Source organism: Phalangium opilio, unplaced genomic scaffold, assembly GCF_054372755.1.
Source record: "Phalangium opilio isolate 3A_F unplaced genomic scaffold, DU_Popi_V2 ptg000009l_1, whole genome shotgun sequence".
Taxonomy (NCBI): domain Eukaryota; kingdom Metazoa; phylum Arthropoda; class Arachnida; order Opiliones; family Phalangiidae; genus Phalangium; species Phalangium opilio.
This window is the reverse complement of record NW_028324146.1, coordinates 2,418,160-2,440,963: the sequence shown is the minus strand read 5'-3', so window position 1 is coordinate 2,440,963 and position 22,804 is coordinate 2,418,160. Positions and strand designations below refer to the sequence as shown.

Sequence of the window (22,804 nt, the reverse complement as noted above, 5' to 3'; positions counted from 1 at the left end):
GGGGACGCGTCGCAGGCGAGTAGAACGTCCTTTGTTGGGTCGAAATGCGTTAGTACATTGGAGTTTTTAAGAGCGAGCTTGGCTGTTTTCATCACTCTTTCTTGATCGTCTCCCCAAGTCCATGCTACGGATTTCTTCAGAAGGTTGTATAATGGTGAAAGCAGCGTCGACTTATTCGGTGTGAACTTCGAGTAATAATTGAATAATCCCAGGAACGAGCGTAGTTCGTCGGCGTTCTTTGGGGACGGCGCTTCCATTATGGCCTTCAATTTTTCCTCTTGTAGGTGAAGTCCGTGTTGATCGAGTCTGTAGCCCAGAAAGTCCAATTCGGGTACCATGAATAAACACTTGTATTGAAGGCATAAATAGTCGAAACACAGTTTTAAATGAACAGTTCTTAATGTTGGTTATATTTATATTAGAACCGATTCATACGAAACTAGATCAAAATCTGATAGATTTAACAATAATACGCAAAGTAGATTTACTCAAAACACGTAGCTATAGAAATTACCTAATGAATTTTTTTCTTGTTAAAGCTATTGAGATAAGCCGTACTCATACATGTACCCTATTCTTATCATTTCTTGTGTGCTTAGAGAGCCTTGAAATGATTTTGACCTTCGATATTCTGAAATAAAATAAAGAACACTCGCTTTGAAATATATTTTATTTTCGTTTGAAGTTTTGAACGCGGAAGAAACATGGAAACACTAATTCTAGAGAGGCTGAAATCAATTACCACCTACGAAATAGTGATTTTAGTGGCCTCATTCGTAATATGTTACTTTTTTATTGTCCTTTTTAAACGACGGAAAAACCCTCTACCACCCGGACCTTGGGGTTGGCCTATAGTCGGTTACAAATATCATTTTGGTAATGAACCGCATAAACATTTTATAGAATTGGGAAAAAGATATGAATCATCAGTTATTGGGTAAGTCTTAATGAAAGGAACTAATTTGCTATGTTAAAATTAAAGGCAATGTCAAATCTGAGAGCATTAAACACAGATGGACAGGAATGATAAGCAAAACCCCCGTTAGTCTAATGGCATCGCCTGTCGTCGCCCCTAGCGTGAGAGTCGATTCATAGATCATGTTATGGTTAAGGTTTGAGTCGAGAAAGTTTCAATATTGGTCGCGGTGTGGCGCTAGAGATGCGCTTCCCTAAATGAACCACGCACCGTGTCTCCATTCCACTCCATCTGTATTTAATGGTCATAGGTGGATTTGCATTGTGTATCAGTTTCTCTCAAGCGCAGAATATTTGCCTATGTTGTTCATACTACAGAATTTTTAGAGTTAATATTGGATCTCAATATCTTGTAATGTTCAACGATTATGAGACCATGATTGAAGCGTATCGTAAAGAGGAATCTCTCGGTAAAGTTGACGAATCTTTGTACAACTACAGCGAATACACACGTAAGTTTATATCGTATTACTAATAAAATTTCAAATAACATAGTGTTGTTATTCACGATAAAATACTGTAGTAATTCCATTTTCACGATAAAATACTGTAGTAATTCCATTTTCACGATAAAATACTATAGTAATTCCATTATTACAACACCGTATTTAACATAATAAAAGAAAGTTATTTTAACATTAACATAATGATTCATTCCAATGACCTTAGATTTCTCAACAATAAACGGACCGGTATGGAAAGAGTACAGAAAATTCTTTACCGGGTTTTTCAAAAACCTTTTCCGAACGGTTGACGACGGATTTATCAACCTTCATACCATTATTTCAGTAAGTAATTGTAATTAATGAATTATCAGAAGTTAGTTGATTACCGTCCTAGGAAGTATAAGACTCTAAGGAGGCAATTCTCGTTGACGTTCGTAAAGTTCATAGAGATTTCGAATGTTGAAAATTATGAAACCTTAATTTCGAAAACGATACTTCGATTACATTGAAGTCAATTCTCTAAGATTACCCGATCATGTTCGAGATGAACTCTATCGAAATATTTCAAAAACTTTAAATAACAAGATGGTCTAGCCCATAATTAAGCCACATATACGTATACTACGATGTGGCTAAAAAAGAAAGAGAAGGTTTCGATAATGTTCCTAGTCTTATACTTCCCTAAATAGAAGTCATTTAATTGTGGCCTTGTGAAGTCTTAAATAAACCTCATTTTAGGATGAAATCGATCATCTTCTAGAAGTTTTAAAAAATATCAAAAAGGAGGATTCAGTCAACATACGGGAGTTGTTTCGAGAAGGAACCAATAACACTCTGTTAAAATATATTTTCAACAAAACTTTGCCCCCTGACCATCCGTTTATTTTGGCAATGGCCGAACAACAGGAGTTATTACTCGAGACAGCCTTGATCACCGATTGGACAGTATGTTTGCCTAAATTACGATGGTTCACGCGTAGAGTTTTACCTAAACAGAAGAAGCTGAAGAAAATGTGCAAAATAGTCGAGAAATTTGTTGAGTTCGTAATTTTTCCCATTATTTTCGTTCCACTTATTATAAAACTAAAATTTATTTGTAACCACCAGTGATGAAATTGAGGATCATAAGAAAACACTCGATGCCGACAATCCAAGGGATTTTATTGATCATGCTCTTTTGAAAGAACGAGAATGTGGAACAAGCTCAACGTTTTCGGGTCTGTTTATATTTAACACAACTTGTGATCGGATAATAACACAAAAGACAATTGGAGAGCTTAATTATAAGGAGAGCGTAGTCGACATGTGATGCACCTAGGAGGATGATGATAAGGGAGAATATGGCAATACTAGCTCCTTTTTTAGCCACATCGTATGATGAACATCTACGATGTGGGTCTTAGTTTGACCTGGCCTGTTGTTGGCGGTGAAGGTGGTGGTGGTGGCGTCGTGAAAGAGAACTGCCTTAGACAGTATAAAATTTTTCGATCGTCATTGAAGGGAGAGTGAATGGGAGAGAATTGTGGTGAGGTGATATTTTTCGTTCGTGTATTTTAAAAGGAAGGAAATTATGATAGTATTAGGTTAAGCCATATACTCTCCCTTAAAAATTCCTCTTATCCGCCGACAATACGAGTTTCACGCTCCCCTCTTTCAACATTCAAAGAAATCGAGGGAAATTTTGAAAGCAAAAGCAAGTATTTTCTGACGTTCTTTTCAGAATGGTCTTGAGGCACCGGGATATTACAATTATTGGGTGTTTTACCGAATTCTTTCTCTTCCAAACTCTTCTGACCATAAGTTCATGTTAGAAATTTATAAGAAGCGATAAGTGTGCATCGGCATAAGTCTATGTTGTAAACTCATCGAGGGGATAATCACTAAAACTATCTGTTCTTCGATTCGCCGGAATATTACAATTACGGCATAAGTAAATTTATACGGGTAATAATTCTATCACCGTTTAGGGTATGGCATCGAGGGGCTATTCACTCTGATTTTATGCACGGTAAATTATTTAAGCATTGTAAGAGATAGCGCTATTCACTCGTTAGGGTAAGGCATAGAGGGGTTATCCACTCATTAGGGTAGGGTATAGAGGGGCTATTTACTCGTACGATGTGGCTACTTTTACGAGCCCTTGGGTCGCCTTGTTTCCCTATAGTTCGATAAAAATCACTTGATTTTTCATTTCACCCTCTCTTTAATGCGCTATTAATTTGGCCCCTATCTTCGTAAGGATTAAAATCAGTTTAAATTTTAATCGTCGGGTCATGTGATGCGCGTAACATAGGTAGCTTGCTGCACATGAGAGGCTCTCCTAGACTGTAAAGCAGAAACTTCAGATCTTCCTTTATCCATCATCCTCCATGGAGGAACTTCGTTTCACCGCCAAGGGAAATATTATTTACTGCCCACGTCAGCGTTATATTTGCACTACCACTGTGCTAACTAAATTCTTCACTTGGCGAAAGTGAATATTCTTGATAACACACCAACGGTTGGCCCTCTGGTAGCGGTTTCTGAATTTTCCCTCCAAAACGTGAGACGCTCGCGGTGGTAGACGGCCGAACTAGATTCAAGCACCCGCGTCCGTGTTCCGCGGATTTAGGTTGGGGGAAGGGGGTAGGAAATGTTTTGGAACTCGACCAATTTCTCTCTCTCTCTAGTGTAGGCGCGTGGGAAGCGGCGTAAAATCCTCAAATTTGTTCACTAGTGCCAGGATCTACTACCAATGCTAGAGCTCTTTACTTCTAGTCTCATCTTACTTCTGGCACTACGAAACTAGACCTCTGAGAATCAAAAATTTTTTAACGCCACGAATGCATCTAAATTCGAATTACTTTATGCAATAATAAAGTAGAGCGCTGACTGGTTTTGTATTACAGATGGCACGCTGAACAGCAATATTCAAATAATTTTAGCGGGTGGTAGTGACACGACTCGTACCTCGCTGGAATGGGAGTTCATGTTAATGGCCAAGTTTCCCGAAGTTCAAGAGAACATTTTTAAAGAAATAAAGGAAGTTTTTGGAGTGGATCAAAAACCTAAATGGGAACAGCGATATTTGTTGCCCTACACAATGGCCACTGTTATGGAATGTCAACGTTGGAAAACTATAGTTCCCATAATTACAACTAAAATGTAAACGACTGAAACTAACTTATTAATTACACAGGGTTGTCACATAATTTCTAATTTGGTATTTTCCGTACTTATGAAGCGTTTTTTTTTACCAATTGCCCACTATTATTTCAATATTTCTGACTTTTCCCAGTTTCAGTGCTTGATAGGAATTTTCACGGCTTAGATTCCCTGTTGACGTGTTGGATTACAGGATGCTTAAAAAAGTGCAAATTGTATCAAATTCTAATTTAATTGAACTATTTGGTTTGCTGTGTTCATGAGTTTTTATTTTAAACAAGTTGGGAAAACCAAAATATTACCTCTCCGAGTCTAGAGGAGGACTACTTACAAACTTATTTTCCCAGATATGGAAATGTTTCTTTTTTTTATGAACAAATACTGAAGTTAAAATTTATGAAATATTAAAGCAGTATACAAAGCATAGCAAATATACTGTAAATCAGACGACATTTTACATCCAATAAGGATATACTTGTACACATTAAAATCATCCGATGGGGGAAAAACGGGAAATGAAAAGATAAAACTTTGGAGGGATATTACCTTTACGTGTTTGTAAAGGCCAAATTTTCTACTCCTCAACTGTATACCCTCTATGTTCAAAGCCATATTCACAACAGGGTTGCCATGTAAACACTATCCTCTCGTTTCACCTCAACGATTTTCTTACTTTGTCAACATGACTTTTAACGTTACATAACACCAAAGCTAATTTGTGGCTACACACACTGAAGGTAAATGCGCACCATAAAAAGCATAAAAACACGAAGCTATAATCCGATTACGATCAGACCTTTCTCTGATCTGGGCTGCGTTCAGCAGAGCTCACCAAAAAAGACAGCGGATTTTGGAAAACGTTTACCTGTGAGCTCTGTCGTCATAGCTTTTCTCCGGTCATTGGTGTTTTAAGAATAACGCTAGCGCAATAAAGCGTGCAAGGTACCAAGGCTTAACAAAAATTGTATGATAACATATTTTAAGAGATAGATAACAACAACTTTTATAATTAAAATTAGAAACTAACATGTCTCTTAAACTTCTCGCGTGATCAACTTGTTTCACGCCAATTAAATAGCCATAGTCCCATAAGAATCAGCAAGAGCTATTTGTATTAATTCCTCCATGCTTTTTTCGCCAAGCTGAGAACTACGCGTTTTACGTCACGTTATCCAAAAACCCGACTATTTTCCTTGAAGTACGCGCTGGCTCAGCGCTGAGCACCGTGACGTCAAAATTCAATAACAAAATCCCGTTCTGTAGGTCACTGCTAACAGCGCTGCCTATTGACAAACAAAAACTCATTTGACCAATATAGTTGCGTTCTTCTTGAAATCACTTTAGAAAGAATTATGCTATAAACAGATGTAGTATAGCTTAAGTAATATATAAACATCGATTTCAAATAATAATAATTAAAAATATTCTTGGGATATCAAAATGAAACAGAGCTTTATAGCTACAAAATCACTAAAGGCATCGAAATTACGAAAAATATTTCCAAATATTAATTACACATTATGAGAAAACCAAATTTTAAGGTTTTGTAGGATTTATTTCCACAAAACAAAGCGAACTGCTAACGCGGTGCACTAACGGACGGACACACATAGACTAAAACATAGGCTGCTTTTTAACTCTTTACGTTTTAATTTTGAGTTGAGAAACTAGATTATCTTAAATATTAAAATAAATATAATTAATATTAAATATTTTCTTCGTTAGTGGTTCGCTTTATTGAGCGTTACATCGCGTTTATAAAGAACAATTAGACATTCTTGAGAGACTTGACTAATATTGGCGTTTGAAATGAAGCATACGCCGGTTGCATTACCTTACTCAAATAGGTAGTATATAAGGGTGTCGAACTACAGCTAAAAGCAAGAACGACCGCAATTGCGAAAACCTTTGGTGGACAACCCACCCTAGGGAGGCTAGACGTTTCTCGTAACCCTAGCTGATCGCCGCGAATGTCTTAAACCCAACGATGACGATGGAGTACAGACTGGTGTCCAAGTGGAATGGACGAAGACCAGAAGATGGTGGTGATTAGAAGCCAGTATGTACAGACTGGTGTCCATGTGGGATGGACGAAGACCAAAAGATGGTGGTGATTAGAAGCCAGTATGTACAGACTGGTGTCCATGTGGGATGGACGAAGACCAAAAGATGGTGGTGATTAGAAGCCAGTATCTACAGACTGGTGTCCAAGTGGAATGGACGAAGACCAGAAGATGGTGGTGATTAGAAGCCAATGAATACAGACTGGTGTCCAAGTGGGATGGACAAAGACGAGAAGATGGTGGTTTGAGAACTCAAGTAAAGGAGCCATTTCCGTGACTGTGAAAGCAGTTCGGAAATGGCGAACACGTTTGCTCCGATTTGGAAACTGCGAACGCGATCACGTGGGTGTAACAACAGACACACACACACACAGACACACACACAGACACACACACACGTCGAAATTAGAACCTCTCCGTGACATACGTCACTCGGAGAGGTAAAAACCATAAACACAGCAAACCAAATAGGGATCGTAGAAACTATTGACACATATGAGTCTATGCTTGCCATTCAATTTTCAATCTTACTTTGTTGACGTTGTTGGCTGAGTTCAACGTGAATCACCGATAATGTATTTTATATATAACATAACATATCATTTTCGTACTGACGCATATTAGTGACGTAGACTAAAACAGTAAACCTATTGTAAAACAAGCTGGTTGGTTGGTGTTCTGATAATTTAATATTTTTAAATCACCTTTCTATTGTTTTTGCAAAAAAGGGGGGCGGGTAACTTGGTCCGAAAAATCAGTATTCATAATATTTTATACTATTACTTTTTCACGTTTTAGGGCGTTGCAAGACTTTACCGTTAAAGGATACAAGATCCCCAAGGGATCGAGTATTGCGGCTAATATTTGGGCTATTCATCACGACGAGAACCATTGGGACAAACCGGCTGAGTTTAATCCGCAACACTATCTGACAAAGGATGGGAAGCTCAACATAAACGAAAAATTTTTTGCATATTCCTACGGTAATCTGAAAAAAAAAAAAAATAATTTAAAAAAGCCAAAAGTTAATAATGCAATTCCAAGGGACCAGCTTCTTTTTCTCGTCATAGACTCTAGTTTTGTGTTGTGTAGAGTATGTGACGTAATCAAGGTAACCAGAGAGAACAGAAAATCACTGCTTTTTAGATACCGCTTCTCGCCTCATACTCAGAATAATAATAATAAAAAAAATCATAGACGACAAGTAAAAGGGGAGGGGGTTCAATTACGGAAACCCCAGCTCTTTGCTTCAGTAAAAACTAGACTTAGGTGAAACGAAGTACTAAATTCAACGATAATGAACAGAGTGGTGTAGATACAAAAATACAGCCCAGATATAAAAGGCTGGGGCTCGTTGATTTAGACACAAAAGATGCAGTGAAAAAGGTTCGAGGCTGTAGAAATTTTATAAACGGCAGAGATGAGACATTTTCACATTTAGAGAACATGAAAAAAATACCCTCAGCCGTAACACTAACAAAGAAAGTTGGTCCCTTGGAATTCTACATCATCTTGTGAAGACAAAAATAACACGCAAATTAAATGCATGTGTTGTTGATTCTTGTAGGTAAACGTGACTGTCCCGGAAAGAATCAAGCTATGATGGAACTGTTTCTTTTTCTCGTGGCTGTAATCCAGAAGCATAAAATACTTCCACCGGTAGAAGGAGTATCTCTAGAAGAAAACAATTCCCTGGTGACGGGACCAAAAAAGCCTTTCCTTCGATTCGAGCCACGACACTGTTAATAAATAGTTAGTTTGTTATGTTGGTTTTAATCAAATCTACAACACTTATTAAAATGCTTTGATTATTATACTGTGACCCTTCATTTTGCAAATTCACCCCAAACCAGAAGGTTCCTGTATGCTCATTCTTAAAATTGAAACGGATTCGTAGTAATGCAAGTGTGAACACACAACTTTTAACCGAGAATTTAATTACAAAACAATAATTGAATATGATCCACGAACAAACCAGAAGTGAGATTGAACTTGTGACTAAATATTTTTTTCTATGGCGAGCACTAGGTATCTAATGTTACAGAACCTAACCACCGAAAAATTCGTTATAATCTAGTTCATGTAAAACCCTCGCCACAAAAACGTACGAAGCTAAACACCTATAACCCTCAAGAAGTGCAACACACCGATCAAAATTGATTCTTTTCACTACAAGTTTTGTACTTTGTGGCTGTCTTTCGTACTTGATTTTATTCTTCATTTCCATTTTATTTGTCAAGTATGAGCAGACTACAGAACAGACCACTACAGCACCCGTGTATGATTACACTGTAACAATTAGGGGTCAATTTCTTAATCGTAGAAAATCTGTGTCACTGCACTACGGAGAAAGCAAGACGTTTCTTGTGTTTAGCTTCTTTCTCGAAAGCAGTTTATTATAGACTACTAGGCCTACAAATTATGCAAGATATTCCCTGTATAAGTCGAGAAGTGCTTAGATATAGTATTTAAAAAAACACAATTTCTTTTGTCTGTCATTAGAACATTTCAAAATACATATTCCATTGTTACCCATTCATTCATATTGAGCAATTTCTTGATAATTCAATATTTTCATATCATTATAAGTAACATATAGTAATGATTTTCAAAAGCGCATTTCAAAATATCTAACTTCTTGGTTTCGTAAAGGATCAATATTCAAGTGATGGTGAATCCCCTTACAATCATTAAATAATTATATGTTGTAAACGTAGCTGTAGTTACCTACAAAAACAAGTTGTCCCATTTCCATATGCTTTCCGTGGGATACGATAATTTTTATTAGATTTATTCTCTTTAAAATAATTTTTTTTGGTTGTACTTAACTTTACTTCATTTAGTAAAGAATTCTTACAAGAAATTAAATGAAAAGTTAAGACATTTGAGTATTTGTGCACCTAAACGATTATTCTATTTTAATATTAATAGTACGTTTCTCGATTCTTTCGACATGACGTTAATTTTGCAATAAAGCGCAAGTTTATCGATCGAACATAGCTTCAATTATGCATCGAGGTAAACACAAGATAATATTCGAAACAAGGCAAACATAGCATTCCATTTGCCCATGAAAATAACCTTCGTGAAATACAGAATTAAAAAAGACCGAAATCAATACTACCAGAAGCCGATTAGGCTTTACACATGAAGTACGTAACATGTGCCTGGGGGAGCTACACGATATTCTCTAAGCTCCTAGGAAAGAACCTCCCCTTAAGCGGAGCAAAGAAGATGGAGATAGGGAAGTTTCGTGTAACGCTATAACTCCGGTCGCCCAAAAATCCCGTTTTCGGCGAGGATGTGCATGTGCGCACTTTTCTCGCGACTCGTGCTGAGGATAGGCGGCACTACCGATTTGTTCGATCCTGCGCAGTTCAAACTAACACCGAATATAAGTCATGTGACCTGCTACATTCCGTGAAGAGAGATTCCTATACTGAAAAAACTTCCCTATCTCCATCTTCCTTGAGCGGAGGGACATAATTCGGTAACGCGGCTCCTTCGGATCGTTGCGATCCTTCCGCCTTAAGAACCGATTTAACAGGTACATAAATTAGGGAACTACTATAAATACGGAGTAGGGTGTCTAAAATATTCTTTAGTTAAAACTATTTACAATACGAAAGATTATTTGGGAGTAAGGCACGAAGATCTTATCAATCTGGGTAGCTTTTGCTTGGACTATTTAAGACGCCGTGTATCTGTTTTTTTTTACGAGGAATGTTTTCTATACACCCTTTCGACGGGGAAAGGGGGGTAGGCAACCCTTAGTATCAGGAGATACAAGGAGGTTGCTCCAGTGCCGTGTTTGCGCACTCTCAGATCCAAAACGCCTACAGCGCAGGCGCTAAAAAGCGAGATGGAAGGCAGAGTTTTACCCCCGCGCCTTTATTCTCGCGGCTACGATAGTTCTATATTTTCTTTGGGCGAGCTCAGCCACCGGCGGCTCGGGAATCGGGATACCGCTGATACATAGCCAAGGCTTAGTGTAGTTTTCGAGTCTACTATTATTCACAGAGCTATTTTTCTGGTGAAATTTAAAAAATTCTTATAATATTTAGTTGAAGACTTATTAAATGACTCAAAAGTTTTCGAAACTTTATATTGAATATAATATAACGACTACCGAACGATACCGCAAATTTGCCTTCCGAGCTTCCCGGTTATGTCGACGGCGAGGTCGAGTCAAGATCCCATGCAAGAAAATAGTAATAGCCGTCGCCGATTGGTCTGGCATTAAGGAGGTTATCTACGGTTAGGGGGCTTATGGTTGGTTAAAAGCTTTTTTTGTTCGTCTGCTTAGTTTTTACTTCGGGAATGTCATGAAATCCATGGCCAAAGCTATGGAAAAGTCGGACTTAAATACTTTATGTGTGAAGCATAATCCGCTTTTGATACCACACGTCCTTATACAATAATATTAACGCTGCAGGGTAAAAACAGTTCGTGCCATCTTAATTAGGTACACAATGTATTTCATTAAAATTAAACTACCAGGTCAGTCTGTTGCGTCTTTTGTTGTGTTTTGCTCATTACAAAAAAAAAGTTGGAAAAACCAAAATATTACCTCTCCCAGTGAAGTGGAATATTATCTTCCCATTTATTTTTCCCTGAATACGCATCTTTTATGTTCGTTAAAATTATACTTATGAATTATTCATAATTCTTGCGTAATATAAAAGTCTATTTACAGCTTGGTTGCTATTTGCACTAAGTTATCTAAATTCTACTGTCCCAGCATGATTTTTTTGTCATTCTAAGCCTAGTTCTTTAAGATCTCTTGAACAAAAAAACCCCCCAGCGAGTATGCACTTAGGAATGGAAGGTGTAGAACGACATGACTTATTACTATGACGATTTAGGCCTAGTTGAGGTTATGTTCCTGAGTTCGAGTGTTGAAATAAAGTTTTAGAAACTTTGAGTGGGTATAGGCTCCTGACCTGGGATGCATTTATTCTGCTAACTTCTAGAGCGGTGCCAACGGACGAACACACACAGACAAACGAATTTATTATTCTTTCAGTATTAAGTTTGAGTTAGGACAGAAGATTAGCTTAAATATTAAAATAAAAATAACTAATATTATATATTTTGTTTGTTATTTATTTAACTTATTGCGCGTTACATCGCTTTAAGAAAGAACAATTGAACATTATTGAGAAACGTGACTAAAATTAACGTTTCAAGTGCCTGTTGCTCTGCCTTACTCAAATCATTATTATCAGGAATGTATGGAGGGGTTGGAATGGCTAAGTTCAAATCCTAATCGGCTTGAAATGATCTTGGAAACAACTGGCGTGACTTAATTTACGCTAGTGACGTCATAGCCTGACGTAAAAATCGTATTTACCAGTTAAATTATTTTCATTCATTCATTGGCTGCCAAAAAAAAACTTGTTTGCCATAATTCTGCACCCTCTACCCTTGGTGCTCTTCCTAGGCTGAGAGAATCGAATATGAACGCGAACGGCGGCGAATCAGCGCATTTAACTTTAAAAAATCTAAAAGTCACTAATTCTGCCATGCCTTTTTTAACGAGTCATGGCATTTTTCGCCTTCGGTAGACAGCTAAACAACAAAAAGGACTCGCCTTATGTTTCCACCATCAAGGGTACAACGAGAGCCCCCTTTGCCATTCCAGCTCCTCCATACATTCCAGTTATTATATATAATGGTTTCGAATCACCCCTTAGAGTAAGAACAGCGAAATTGCGTGAGCCTTTGGTGGAAGCCACGCCATTTGGACGCTAGACGTTTCTCGTGACCCTTGCATATCGTCGCGTAAATCTTATTCTTTGCTATGTGACATTTTGGTGTTTCGGCACATCAGTACATGATGGTGTTTTTAGAAGCCAATAAGTACAGACTGGTGTCACAACCTAATATTGATCAATGATCGCAAGTGAAAATGGTGGTTAATTATCTATTAGTTAACGTAGTGAAATACAGATTTCAGTGAATTGTAATTGCGGTACAGAAACTGGGACCACGTTTGCGAACTGTAAACGCGGTCCTCTGCAGTGTAACAACAGACAAAACAGACAGACAGAAGCGTCGGGGACAGAACCTCTTGGTAACACACACGACACTCAGAGAGCTAATATAAATTAATGTCACGATCCATGGCAGCTAACCCAAATAGCTGTTAGTCTTCTATCGTTCTCTATGACTGCTGCAACTTAGATCTGAAAGTTCTTTTGTCTAAATGGTTTACGAAAATCGTATAATTCGACTTGGCGTAGTTGAGGTAAGGAAAACAATAAGTGTTCATTTCCCGCATTTTGAGAATTCCACTTTTTAACGTGACTAAAAAAGGGCACGGTTCTACTCTACAATTTTAGGGTCAACTAATTGGGTATTAATCGTAATTAGGAAAGATTTTTTTATCGATTTCGAGATTTTCCAAACCAGGACTTTCAATTAAAGACTAATTAATGTCAGTTACAGCGAACCTTTCTCTTAAAGGGAGACTCTCAGCTGAAAATCTTAGTGCCATGTTTTATTTTTTCCTGGTTCGTTTCAATTAAATATGAAGTCTCAAATTTTTTTCGCTTCTACACATACGACCTAGCGGCCCCCGTCAGTGCTGGGCCGCGTAGGGTCTCTCGCTCAATTCTTCCTGGTGCTAAAGGCCTAACGGCTAAGCACTAGTGTGAGTAGGTGGTAAAAAAAAAAAAAAAGCTCTAATTGTCATTTTTCAGGAAACATTACATGTGGAAGTGACCAAAAATGATATTCGCTTAGTGAAGGAAGTTTTAAAAATGATCGCCAATGTCAGGTATGACGCTTTTAAATTTTTTCTAACATTCAGAACGCATTTCTACACAGTAGTCTAGAAAAATTCAAAACCAATTTTTTAAATAATTAAGTAACCTAGAGAATAAGTAATTTTTCTTGAACCGAATTCACTATTATTACCTATAACTATATATAAGCTTATGATCTTCCAATACGTAGGTAAGTCAGAATGGCTTCTATAGATGACTACTCTGTCTAAAGGCAGATTCCGGCGAGGGTTCATTATGATAATTTCTCCCCCACAAAACGCTTCACCAAACTGCCACTGATGGCTACTTCAAAAAGATGATTTGCTTGTGGTATAAGTAAAACTGTAAAAGTACTCACTAATGATAATTAATGCCCAGATCACACCCTTTGCTTATCCATTGGGCCTGATGGGCACTGGCCCACGAGCTTCACACACAGAGCCTCTTGTGGGGTCCCCTTGATTCAAACATATATTACTATGTTGGGCACAGTGAATTGCAGTGCACGGAGGACCTGTAATGTTAAGATGGCACTTCGCTTTACCTAGGTAACCGAAGCTAGTCTTGCAAGACAAAAAAAATCAATCTCAGTCATCAGAAATGCACATTCGCAGGTTTTCACTGATAGCAATAATACTTAGTATACTAGTACCAAAAGTGAGATGAGATTAGAAGTGAAGGGCTCTAGCATTGATAGTAGATCCTGGCACTAGTGAACAAATTTGAAGATTTTATGCCGCTTCCCACGCGCCTACACTACTGAGAAAAAAATTGGTCGAGTTCCAAAAAGATTTCCTACCCCCTTCCCCTCAAACTAAAGCCGCCGAACACGGACGCGGCTCCTTGAATCTAGTTCGGCCGTCTACCACCGCGAGCGTCTCACGTTTTGGAGGGAAAATTCAGACTATACCGCTACTAGAGGCCCAACCGTTCTTGTGTTATCAAGAATATTCACTTTCGCCGAGTGAAGAATTTGGTTAGCTCAGTACTTCTTGTCTCATCTCACTTCTGGTAGTACTAGTACTACTGCTTATTGAGGGGCTTGATGCCATTTCAGGTTGCACATGTCCTTCGTCAAGGTTTAACCTAACAAAAAAGAAAAGCCTGACGGTCAAGGTCAGATCTCTTTGCTACTTGAAGGACAAGACTCATTTAAAATGTATTTTTTAAATAAAATTTTCGTCTTCAAAGTAAGACTAGTTTCGGTAAAATAAGTAACATTTCACCAAGATACAATTGGTTTTCCTGAAATAATTTTAAAACCCGGTTCTCACCCTCTAATCTGTTCTGATATTTGAAATGTGCATTAATTTGTTTCCCCTCTTCTGTGTCATAATTACGTGAGAGGTTCGCTCTCATGCTTCAAACTAAACTTAGGGGTAACGTTACGATTAAGATTAGGCTTAAGCCTTAGTTGCAATTTTGAGTTATTTAAATAAGGAAATGATACTTCATGTAATTTATTAGAATCATAAGTTTATTTACAAACAAAAATATAGTGGGAGCTTTCGGACCGCGGTCCTTCTTCAGCCAAGTTTTAATCTATACTGGATTTTAATCTAAGCCTTAATTCTTGTATACCTTATGTTAAGGTCTTTTATTAAGCGAAAGAACGCGATAAGGTAAAAACATATATTCATTACTAATTAAAAGACTACACGTATGAAACAGATTCCATGTTGTTCTGTGCATGCCATCTCCGGCCGAACTGCCCTCGTCGTTTACTTCTCTCCGGAGGAAAGTTCGCTTATCACAATCTATTTGCTTATCACTATTTATCTAATGTCTAATATTAATCTATTATTTAATGTCTATTATTAACCTATTATTTAATGTCTATTGTGATCCCAACACGTTTTAGCTATACTATCAGAACGTAAATTTTTAAATTAATTGCTTAAATATTTTATTGTTTACATATATGTACTAAATAATAGACACGTTTAATGGCGTGTTTAAAATTTTACGATTTAAGTAAAGCTTCTTCTTGAAGTAAAAATTTCTAAAACAATCATCACTAGCCTTCGCTAGTTCATTTTCTTAAAGTAAAGGTAAAACCGACGTGTAGATTAAAACCCCATCTTGGTAACATAGCAGTCGTAGTTGCAGTCGGTTTTGTTTCGGTTACAATGGAAGAAATAAAACAAAATATTAAGTTCGGCTCTACGACGCTTTTAAGGTCCGATTATTCATGAAATCTGTGATTTAAAAGGGTCAAAAAGAAAAATCTACTTGAAACATGCAGTTTATGTAGAAAATCTTATCCAATAGAGTGTCTCGAAAATTTCGAGTTTTGAAAATACGTTTTGTTATTACAGTGTCGAAGAAATTCTTATATCAAAATACGAACTTGAAGACAAGGATTTATTTACTGATATTCCCGAAGTATATGATACTTTCTTTTAGCTAAACTTTGACTTAGCTAAACTTTGACTTAGCTATTTCTATCAGATACAATTTTGCATTTCTATTTCTTCCATGAACCTATTTTTAATGCGCGTAGGAAATGGACATCTTTTTAATGCCACTTGATTACAGCCTATTGAGTAGAAACGAGAATTTCAATATCTCTCGTCTGAGTACCGTTTTTCGAAACACATGGACTTTCATCATGTCACCTGCTCCCCTTGCCATTACCAAATCAAGTTCAAATTTCTTGAGCATCCAAGAAAAGGTGAGTACTAACAGAAGTGAGATGAGACTAGAAGTATCGAGGTAACCAAATTCGTCACTCGGCGAAAGTGAATATTCTTGATAACACACCAACGGTTGGCCCTCTAGTAGCGGTTTCTGAATTTTCCCTCCAAAACGTGAGACGCTCGTGGCGGTAGACGGCCGAACTAGATTCAAGCACAGGCGTCAGTGTTCCGCGGCTTTAGGGTGAGGGGAAGGGGGTAGGAAATGTTTTTGGAACTCGACCAATTTTTTTCTCTGTAGGGTAGGCGCGATTGAAGCGGCATAAAATCCTCAAATTTGTTCACTAGTGCCAGGATCTACTACCAATGCTAGAGCCCTTCACTTCTAGTCTCATCTCACTTCTGGTACTAAATATAACTTACAGAGAGATAGCCTTCGATAGTCCTGAAGTAATGTTGAAAATGTTAAATTATTAAATCTTTTGTCAGGTTGGCGTATGTTTTGTCGCATGCTTGATTGTGGTCTCACTGTTCATGTCCTTCTTTAAAACTAATAAAATTGCGAAGGAAGAAAAAACACGAGGAACTAATTTAAGAAGAATATTTTTCGAACACTTCAAGGACTATTTGTGGAATAATATGTTTCTCTTCTTTTTCGAGCGTAAGTATTGCCATTGCAATCATAATTATAACCTAGAGCCTCATAAAAATCAATGGACTTGTGTTACCGAGTCATTTACGTTGCAGCTTATTCCCGTATTCCGTTAATTGGTACGTGGAAGATAGTTTGCGCGTGTTGGCTTTTCTGCGTCATGTTTGTCAACATTGAAATCTCGAGTTACCTCAAGTCCGAATTCACGGAGATAAACTACGCCAAAATCGAAACTGTGCAAGATCTGATCGAACAACGTGGGAAATTTAAGATAGGAGTTATGCAAGGAGGCTTGGAACAGAGATTCATACAAGAAAAGGTACCTTTGAACTACTTATACTTGTATCAAAAATTAATGACTTCTTTCCTGCGAAGTATATTCGAGAGATTTTTTATGACTCCCTCCGGTGCTTGGATGCCGGATTAATAGACATAGAAGGGAAACGTTTAGGCATGGTGAGTGGTTTGTGTAGCCCAGTAAGAAAAGTACAGTTGTATCAATGGACCCTGCGAGACATTTCGTTGTTTGAGTTGGAGGTGGGAGATAAAACCATTCCTAGAGCCGGTATTAGCCTTGGGAGTATTCGGAACATACCCTTGCCTTTGCGCAACAGCTATTGGGGATATTTCAGGAATTCAGGAGCACTTTGATAGATGGGACAAAATGTTTCAACCATCCTTACGGATACTTTAAGCAGTTTGTGTAACATAAAAGGGTACTATACTTTCCAGGAGAAGTCATTAACTTGCGACTTAATTGGTAGTTATAAAATGTGTCGAGGAATAGACAAAAGTATTTTCCTCACGTCACTAGGTGAAAACTAAACGTTTCTTAGAAAACTAGAAGAGTAAGTAAAACGTTTGAGCGCTAAAACCCCGAAAACAAATTCAATTCAATGACCTGACTGACTGTCTCAAGAAGAAATATACCATAAAAAGCATCAATCGCGAGATTTTAGGTTTCTACTCTTACGCCGGTGTCAGTGGGCAAGTAAGCCTCACTCCTTTTCATTTTCGTCATTGCTCTGCACATTCCTATTGGATCCCGTGGGGATAGGTCATACAGACGCGAATGACGTATTCCGACTAGAGAAAAAAAAACCTCGAGCAAAGTAAACATAAAATGGTGGCTGCCCGCGGTGCTGAAACGGTACGCCAGTTGTTTTTAATTGCCATTAACAGGTTAGTTAAAGATTTTGAACCTAACTTGATGGATTTTGAATATGTGTCTCTACGTGAAAATCGTTCTATAATTATTTCTAAATCGAATCAGGTGTACTATACTTACGATTTCATAAAAGAGTTCCAAAAACCAAAGCCAGGCTTAACGAAAAGGTAAAAGGGATAGATGGTGGAAAACATAGAGTTAGATAAAGTTTTAAGTCCTGCCTCCGTTTTCACCCCCACCCCAGCTATTAAAGGGGATTATCGACTATCAGGCGACACCGGACGCAATTTTATGCTTTCTTATGGTACATTTCTTCTTGTATCGTACAATTTGACTTTTTGTGTCAATCTTACTGCCAATTTGGCAATTTGCTGTATTTCCAGAGTTTAACAGATTCAAGCTTTGCAATGTTGAACGAGATTCTGCAGGACGAAAAATATGGTCGTCTAGTGTCGGTTGAGGAACTTGCCCTCGGGAACGTTTTCGAAGACATTCGAGAAAGGAAACTAGTCTTAATCTCCGGCTCTATCGTCGTCTTGAGCCTCATGACTCACCGATTTTACGATAGGGAGAACCTCTACGATTTTAAAGAGATCTACTTTACGTCACCCCCCATCGACAACAGCTACGCTGTTAATCTCTACTCGAAACACTTTGCCGGAACACCCCAGGCTAGAATATTCAATAAAATGTGAGCATTCCCAAGGAATTTTACGATTCTTTCGTATTGACTCAAATCAATGTTAGACGATTTAGTTTGAAGTCATTCCTTTGTCAGCTGCCAGGATTGCAGTTGTCAAATATTTAATATTCACCTTCTTAGTTCGGAGATTAGAACGAAAACGTCCTACACATCATCATTAAAATATTATCTGAAATCTTAAAAAAAACTAAAACACTGAAGCAATGAAGATTTTAGATGATGTGGTTATATTTTTAATTTTCATTTTTGAAACGCTATATTTCGCTAAAAGAGGGTTTCTGATTGACGTGTTACGTCTGACTACTTGTGTCCATCGTGCTTGCAAATCGGAGAAATGTGGTCACAATTTCCGGACTGCATCTGCAGTTCACAGAAATTCTGAAAATAGTCTTTATGTTATCTATCCCACTTACAGACCAATCATTAACAAACAAAAATTCCTTCATTTGAACTTTGAATAATCCATTTTAATTTTACCGTCTGCAGATGCTCATCAGTAAAGAGCAATTATTGAAATTATATTATATAAAAACGTCTTGGTTTGGACCAAGGCCGAAAAAACAAACGATATGTGTGAGGTTTATCAATTGACTGAAGTTTCAGATATTGAAATTTTTTCCTAGTTATTTTTATCCACTCAATCCTTAATCAATATTTAATTCAATCAACTGATTTTACTGTTAATCGATCTAGTCCCTCTAAATTAATTGAAAAAATTACATATCTACGCTTTTTCAAGAACAATTACATTTTTCGAAAACATTTTATCATGAAATTAATTATTTTGAAGGGAGTACGTGTTGAGGGTACAGTATTGAATATTTGAAATGTTCTACTGGATGTATAAAAAGAGCAAGCGAACTTTGGCATAACTCGAATGGAAAATGTAAATATTTAATCGTGGATGCCAAACAAGGGTGTTGCGCGAATTTTTACATTTAATTTCGTATATCGAAATGCTATATTTCTATTGTCGCCTCTATGATGGTAAATTTGCACTGGAACTTCCATTTCCGTACTTAAGAATTTCTTAGTCATAACTCAGTGTATGGTAATATTGGCTGAGTGTGTTGCGACGGTTCAGATGACCCATAAACTGAAACCACTGGTGATTATAAAATGCCATATATTTGGGAAAATAGAGGAAGGGAGGGGGTGTCGGAGTTAAATGTGACCTTCTTGGCATAACTAGTAATGAATGATGTGTTTAAGCATATTATTTCCGCGGGAAATGAATATAACAAGTACTGAGAAGTATTTCTGTTGATGTGATCTTTACCCTTTACCACACAGGATAAACTTTGTTGCTTTGTCTTAAGTAGACGACATTCACTGTAAACTACAGTCTTATCAACAACTTAAAACCGATTTAAAATTCTTTTGGTGCAAACTTAAAAATTTGTCAAGCCAGCGACAATTAAAAATATGTCGGTCAAGTTGCTAACAAGTTAGTGATCATCGACACGAAATCCCTTCAAAATAATTAATTTCATGATAAAATGTTTTCGAAAAATGTAATTGTTCTTGAAAAAGCGTAGATATGTAATTTTTTCAATTAATTTAGAGGGACTAGATCGATTAACAGTAAAATCAGTTGATTGAATTAAATATTGATTAAGGATTGAGTGGATAAAAATAACTAGGAAAAAATTTCAATATCTGAAACTTCAGTCAATTGATAAACCTCACACATATCGTTTGTTTTTTCGGCCTTGGTCCAAACCAAGACGTTTTTATATAATATCTGTCACTTCAGTCTTAATGTAATTAAATTTTGAACAATTATGTTTGCTTTACCGTCATACATTTGCACTCTAAAATATAATGGTGCATTCAAACACCAAAAATGCTGTTTTTTCCAGTGCCAAAAAAGACATCATTTAGGGTGTACTTTAACCCCATTTCTATGATCAATTCACGCCATTTACTAATATTATTTGTAAGTATTAAGGAAATATTAAACATTAATGCACCATTTACAGTGGCTTTTAACATCTTTTTTAGACAATCTGTTGAACTTCTAATATTACTTAGTTTAATGGTTTTAAAAGTAGGGAAAAAGTACGCTACCTATGTCACATTATTAAACCAAGTGAAGTGAAATAATTGTTAAATATTTATTATAACCACTACACCACAGACACGTGGTAAGTCTAAGTTTTCCAAGAGATCTAACTAATTGTTATGTCCAATCACGATGGTTAAAACATGTACCTACCTGTGCTCGAACCTGGGACTTTCCGCGTGTGTAGCGGACGTGATAACCACTACACCGTAGATACGTGGTAATACTGAGTTTTCCAAGAGATCTAGCTAATTTTTTGCCCAATCACAATGGTCAAAATATGTATCTACCAGGGCTCGAACCTGGGACCTTCCGCGTGTGAAGCGGACGTGATAACCACCACACTATAACTACGTAGCAACACCGAGTTTTCCAAAAGATCTAGCTAATTATTATGTCCAATCACGATGGTCAAAGCCGTACTTCTGTAATTAACTAAAATTAACATACTTAGACTTAATTGTTTTGATCAAGCTGGCCGATAGCATACCCTGAATACTTAATTGTTAATTTAAGATAATTCCGAAAAGTATCTTCGCTGTAGTTTTTAAGTTATCGATGGGGAAAAATCACGAAAAACCCATGTTAATCTCCATAGAAAATTAGCAAAAGCGGGTGAATATTATTTTAACGTTACAAAACGGTATCAAGTCATATCTACAAGGGCCTACCGGCCCTGTAGAATAGGGAAATAATTTTGTTACTATACTCCTTTCGACTTAATGACGTAATATTTTGGATTCCCAAGCTTATTCTGTTCTTTGAGATCAAATAGTGATAAAAATTTACTAAGAAGCAAATTCCGCACTAATTAATGTTTCTCTAGAATAATAATTGTACTTTACTGAAACAAATAAACTTGTTAAGCATAACATAAAATTATTTTTGTTCAGGTTGAGAAATGCTTTCGAACAACGCTACGGAGACCAGATAGCCCGGCCCGTGTACTTCACTTTGGGGTTTTTGAAATGGACTGAACCTGTTACAGAGAGCACCAACCTGAGCTTCGAAGGATCCAAAAGCGTCCTTCTTCTCTACATCATAGGAAACATCATCGCCATTACTGTTTTTGCCATTGAATATACCGTTCAAGTTTACAATATGTGCTTCAAATAATATTATAGCAGTATGGTGTTTAACCTTCGATTGTGATTATATAAAATGAATTTATTGGTATTTCACTCGTAATTTAAGTGCATCGAAGAAAATTATTCTTGTATGCATTTTATTTGCTTAAATGAAACGTTTGACTGACTGGTTTGCTGGTCTATGTTCTACAGAAAGGGAATAAAATGAGGAAGTAGATTTAAAACACGTTGAATATTGTAGTAAATGGCATTTTTAATTTCTAATGAAATACGTAATTTCTATTGCAACTTAAAAATAGTTCTTTGATTAAGCGCGTATACCTATAAGAACTGAAAGGAAAGGATCATTACTTTTGCATGTTAATTTTAAATTAAAGGCCATGATATGAGGGTCTAAAATTTGCTAGTAGTTCGTGTTTCTCAATTAATTTTAGTTTATTATAAACTAAACAAGATGGTCTAGCCCATAATTAAGCCACATCGTTTACGTACTCTCGCTATCCCTACTACAATAAATATACTTCTAGTGAAATATCCCCTAATATACCGGTCAGAGGGAATAATTTTTCAATGGCTGCTTGGCAAAGAGAATCAAATATCGCCAACGCCCGTTACTAAATTACTAATACTACTATTACTACCACTACTACTCAGGTAAACTATTAGTCCCATCGATACCTTGTAGCTAAGAAGAAACTAAAAATTTCCAAAGCACGCTTCTAGAATTCTCGCCCGCTCGGACTTTCTTTTAAAATTCTTCTCGATTTGAGGAGAAATACACGTAAATTCTAATAATAAACACCATTCTATATATAACGTCGGTATTTACTTGCTTTTGCTTCTTAAAAATCCCCCTCCATTTCTTTGAATTTTGAAATCGGGGATCGGGATGATTGATGGCGTGAAACCCATATTGTCCACGGGTGACCGGAATTTTAAAGGGAGTATTAAAGCTTCCATTTAAATTAAGGCAATACTAAAATCCTCCCTCTCTCTCTAGCTTCAAATATATCGAGGAAACGTAAACCACAATTCACAAAGCTTAACCTTACCTGTACAATTAAATGCAATGCTTAAACACACAATTATAATCC

At 36.9% G+C, this 22,804-nt stretch overlaps 2 protein-coding genes and 1 non-coding gene across 3 annotated transcripts; 2 read left to right on the top strand and 1 right to left on the bottom strand.

Moving 5' to 3' along the window:
- The first annotated feature begins 658 nt into the window (after positions 1-658).
- LOC149713133 (cytochrome P450 2J6-like) lies at positions 659-8,442 on the top strand. The gene is made up of 8 exons (XM_089846256.1): positions 659-937; positions 1,303-1,427; positions 1,645-1,763; positions 2,160-2,461; positions 2,529-2,638; positions 4,310-4,565; positions 7,427-7,611; positions 8,196-8,442. Exons 1-8 carry the CDS (start codon positions 705-707, stop codon positions 8,372-8,374), a joined length of 1,509 nt encoding a protein of 502 aa, XP_089702382.1. The 5' UTR covers positions 659-704; the 3' UTR covers positions 8,375-8,442.
- Positions 8,443-16,529: 8,087 nt separating this feature from the next.
- On the top strand, positions 16,530-22,049 carry LOC149713131 (uncharacterized). Its single transcript, XM_089843585.1, has 4 exons — positions 16,530-16,695; positions 16,782-17,005; positions 18,238-18,545; positions 21,516-22,049. Exons 1-4 carry the CDS (start codon positions 16,569-16,571, stop codon positions 21,736-21,738), a joined length of 882 nt encoding a protein of 293 aa, XP_089699711.1. The 5' UTR covers positions 16,530-16,568; the 3' UTR covers positions 21,739-22,049.
- Positions 20,904-20,976, bottom strand: TRNAV-CAC (transfer RNA valine (anticodon CAC)). Its single transcript has one exon. It is a non-coding gene; the product is annotated as a tRNA-Val (tRNA).
- Positions 22,050-22,804: the final 755 nt, after the last annotated feature.

Bases quoted from the DNA above. Each gene is read 5' to 3' on its own strand.
- LOC149713133 (XM_089846256.1), top strand. From the start codon at position 705: ATGGAAACACTAATTCTAGAGAGGCTGAAATCAATTACCACCTACGAA. The intron at 2,639-4,309 runs GTCTGTTTATAT...TTTGTATTACAG, and splicing joins AACAAGCTCAACGTTTTCGG to ATGGCACGCTGAACAGCAAT. The intron at 7,612-8,195 runs GTAATCTGAAAA...TGATTCTTGTAG, and splicing joins ATTTTTTGCATATTCCTACG to GTAAACGTGACTGTCCCGGA.
- LOC149713131 (XM_089843585.1), top strand. From the start codon at position 16,569: ATGTCCTTCTTTAAAACTAATAAAATTGCGAAGGAAGAAAAAACACGA. The intron at 17,006-18,237 runs GTACCTTTGAAC...CTGTATTTCCAG, and splicing joins AGAGATTCATACAAGAAAAG to AGTTTAACAGATTCAAGCTT. The intron at 18,546-21,515 runs GTGAGCATTCCC...ATTTTTGTTCAG, and splicing joins GCTAGAATATTCAATAAAAT to GTTGAGAAATGCTTTCGAAC.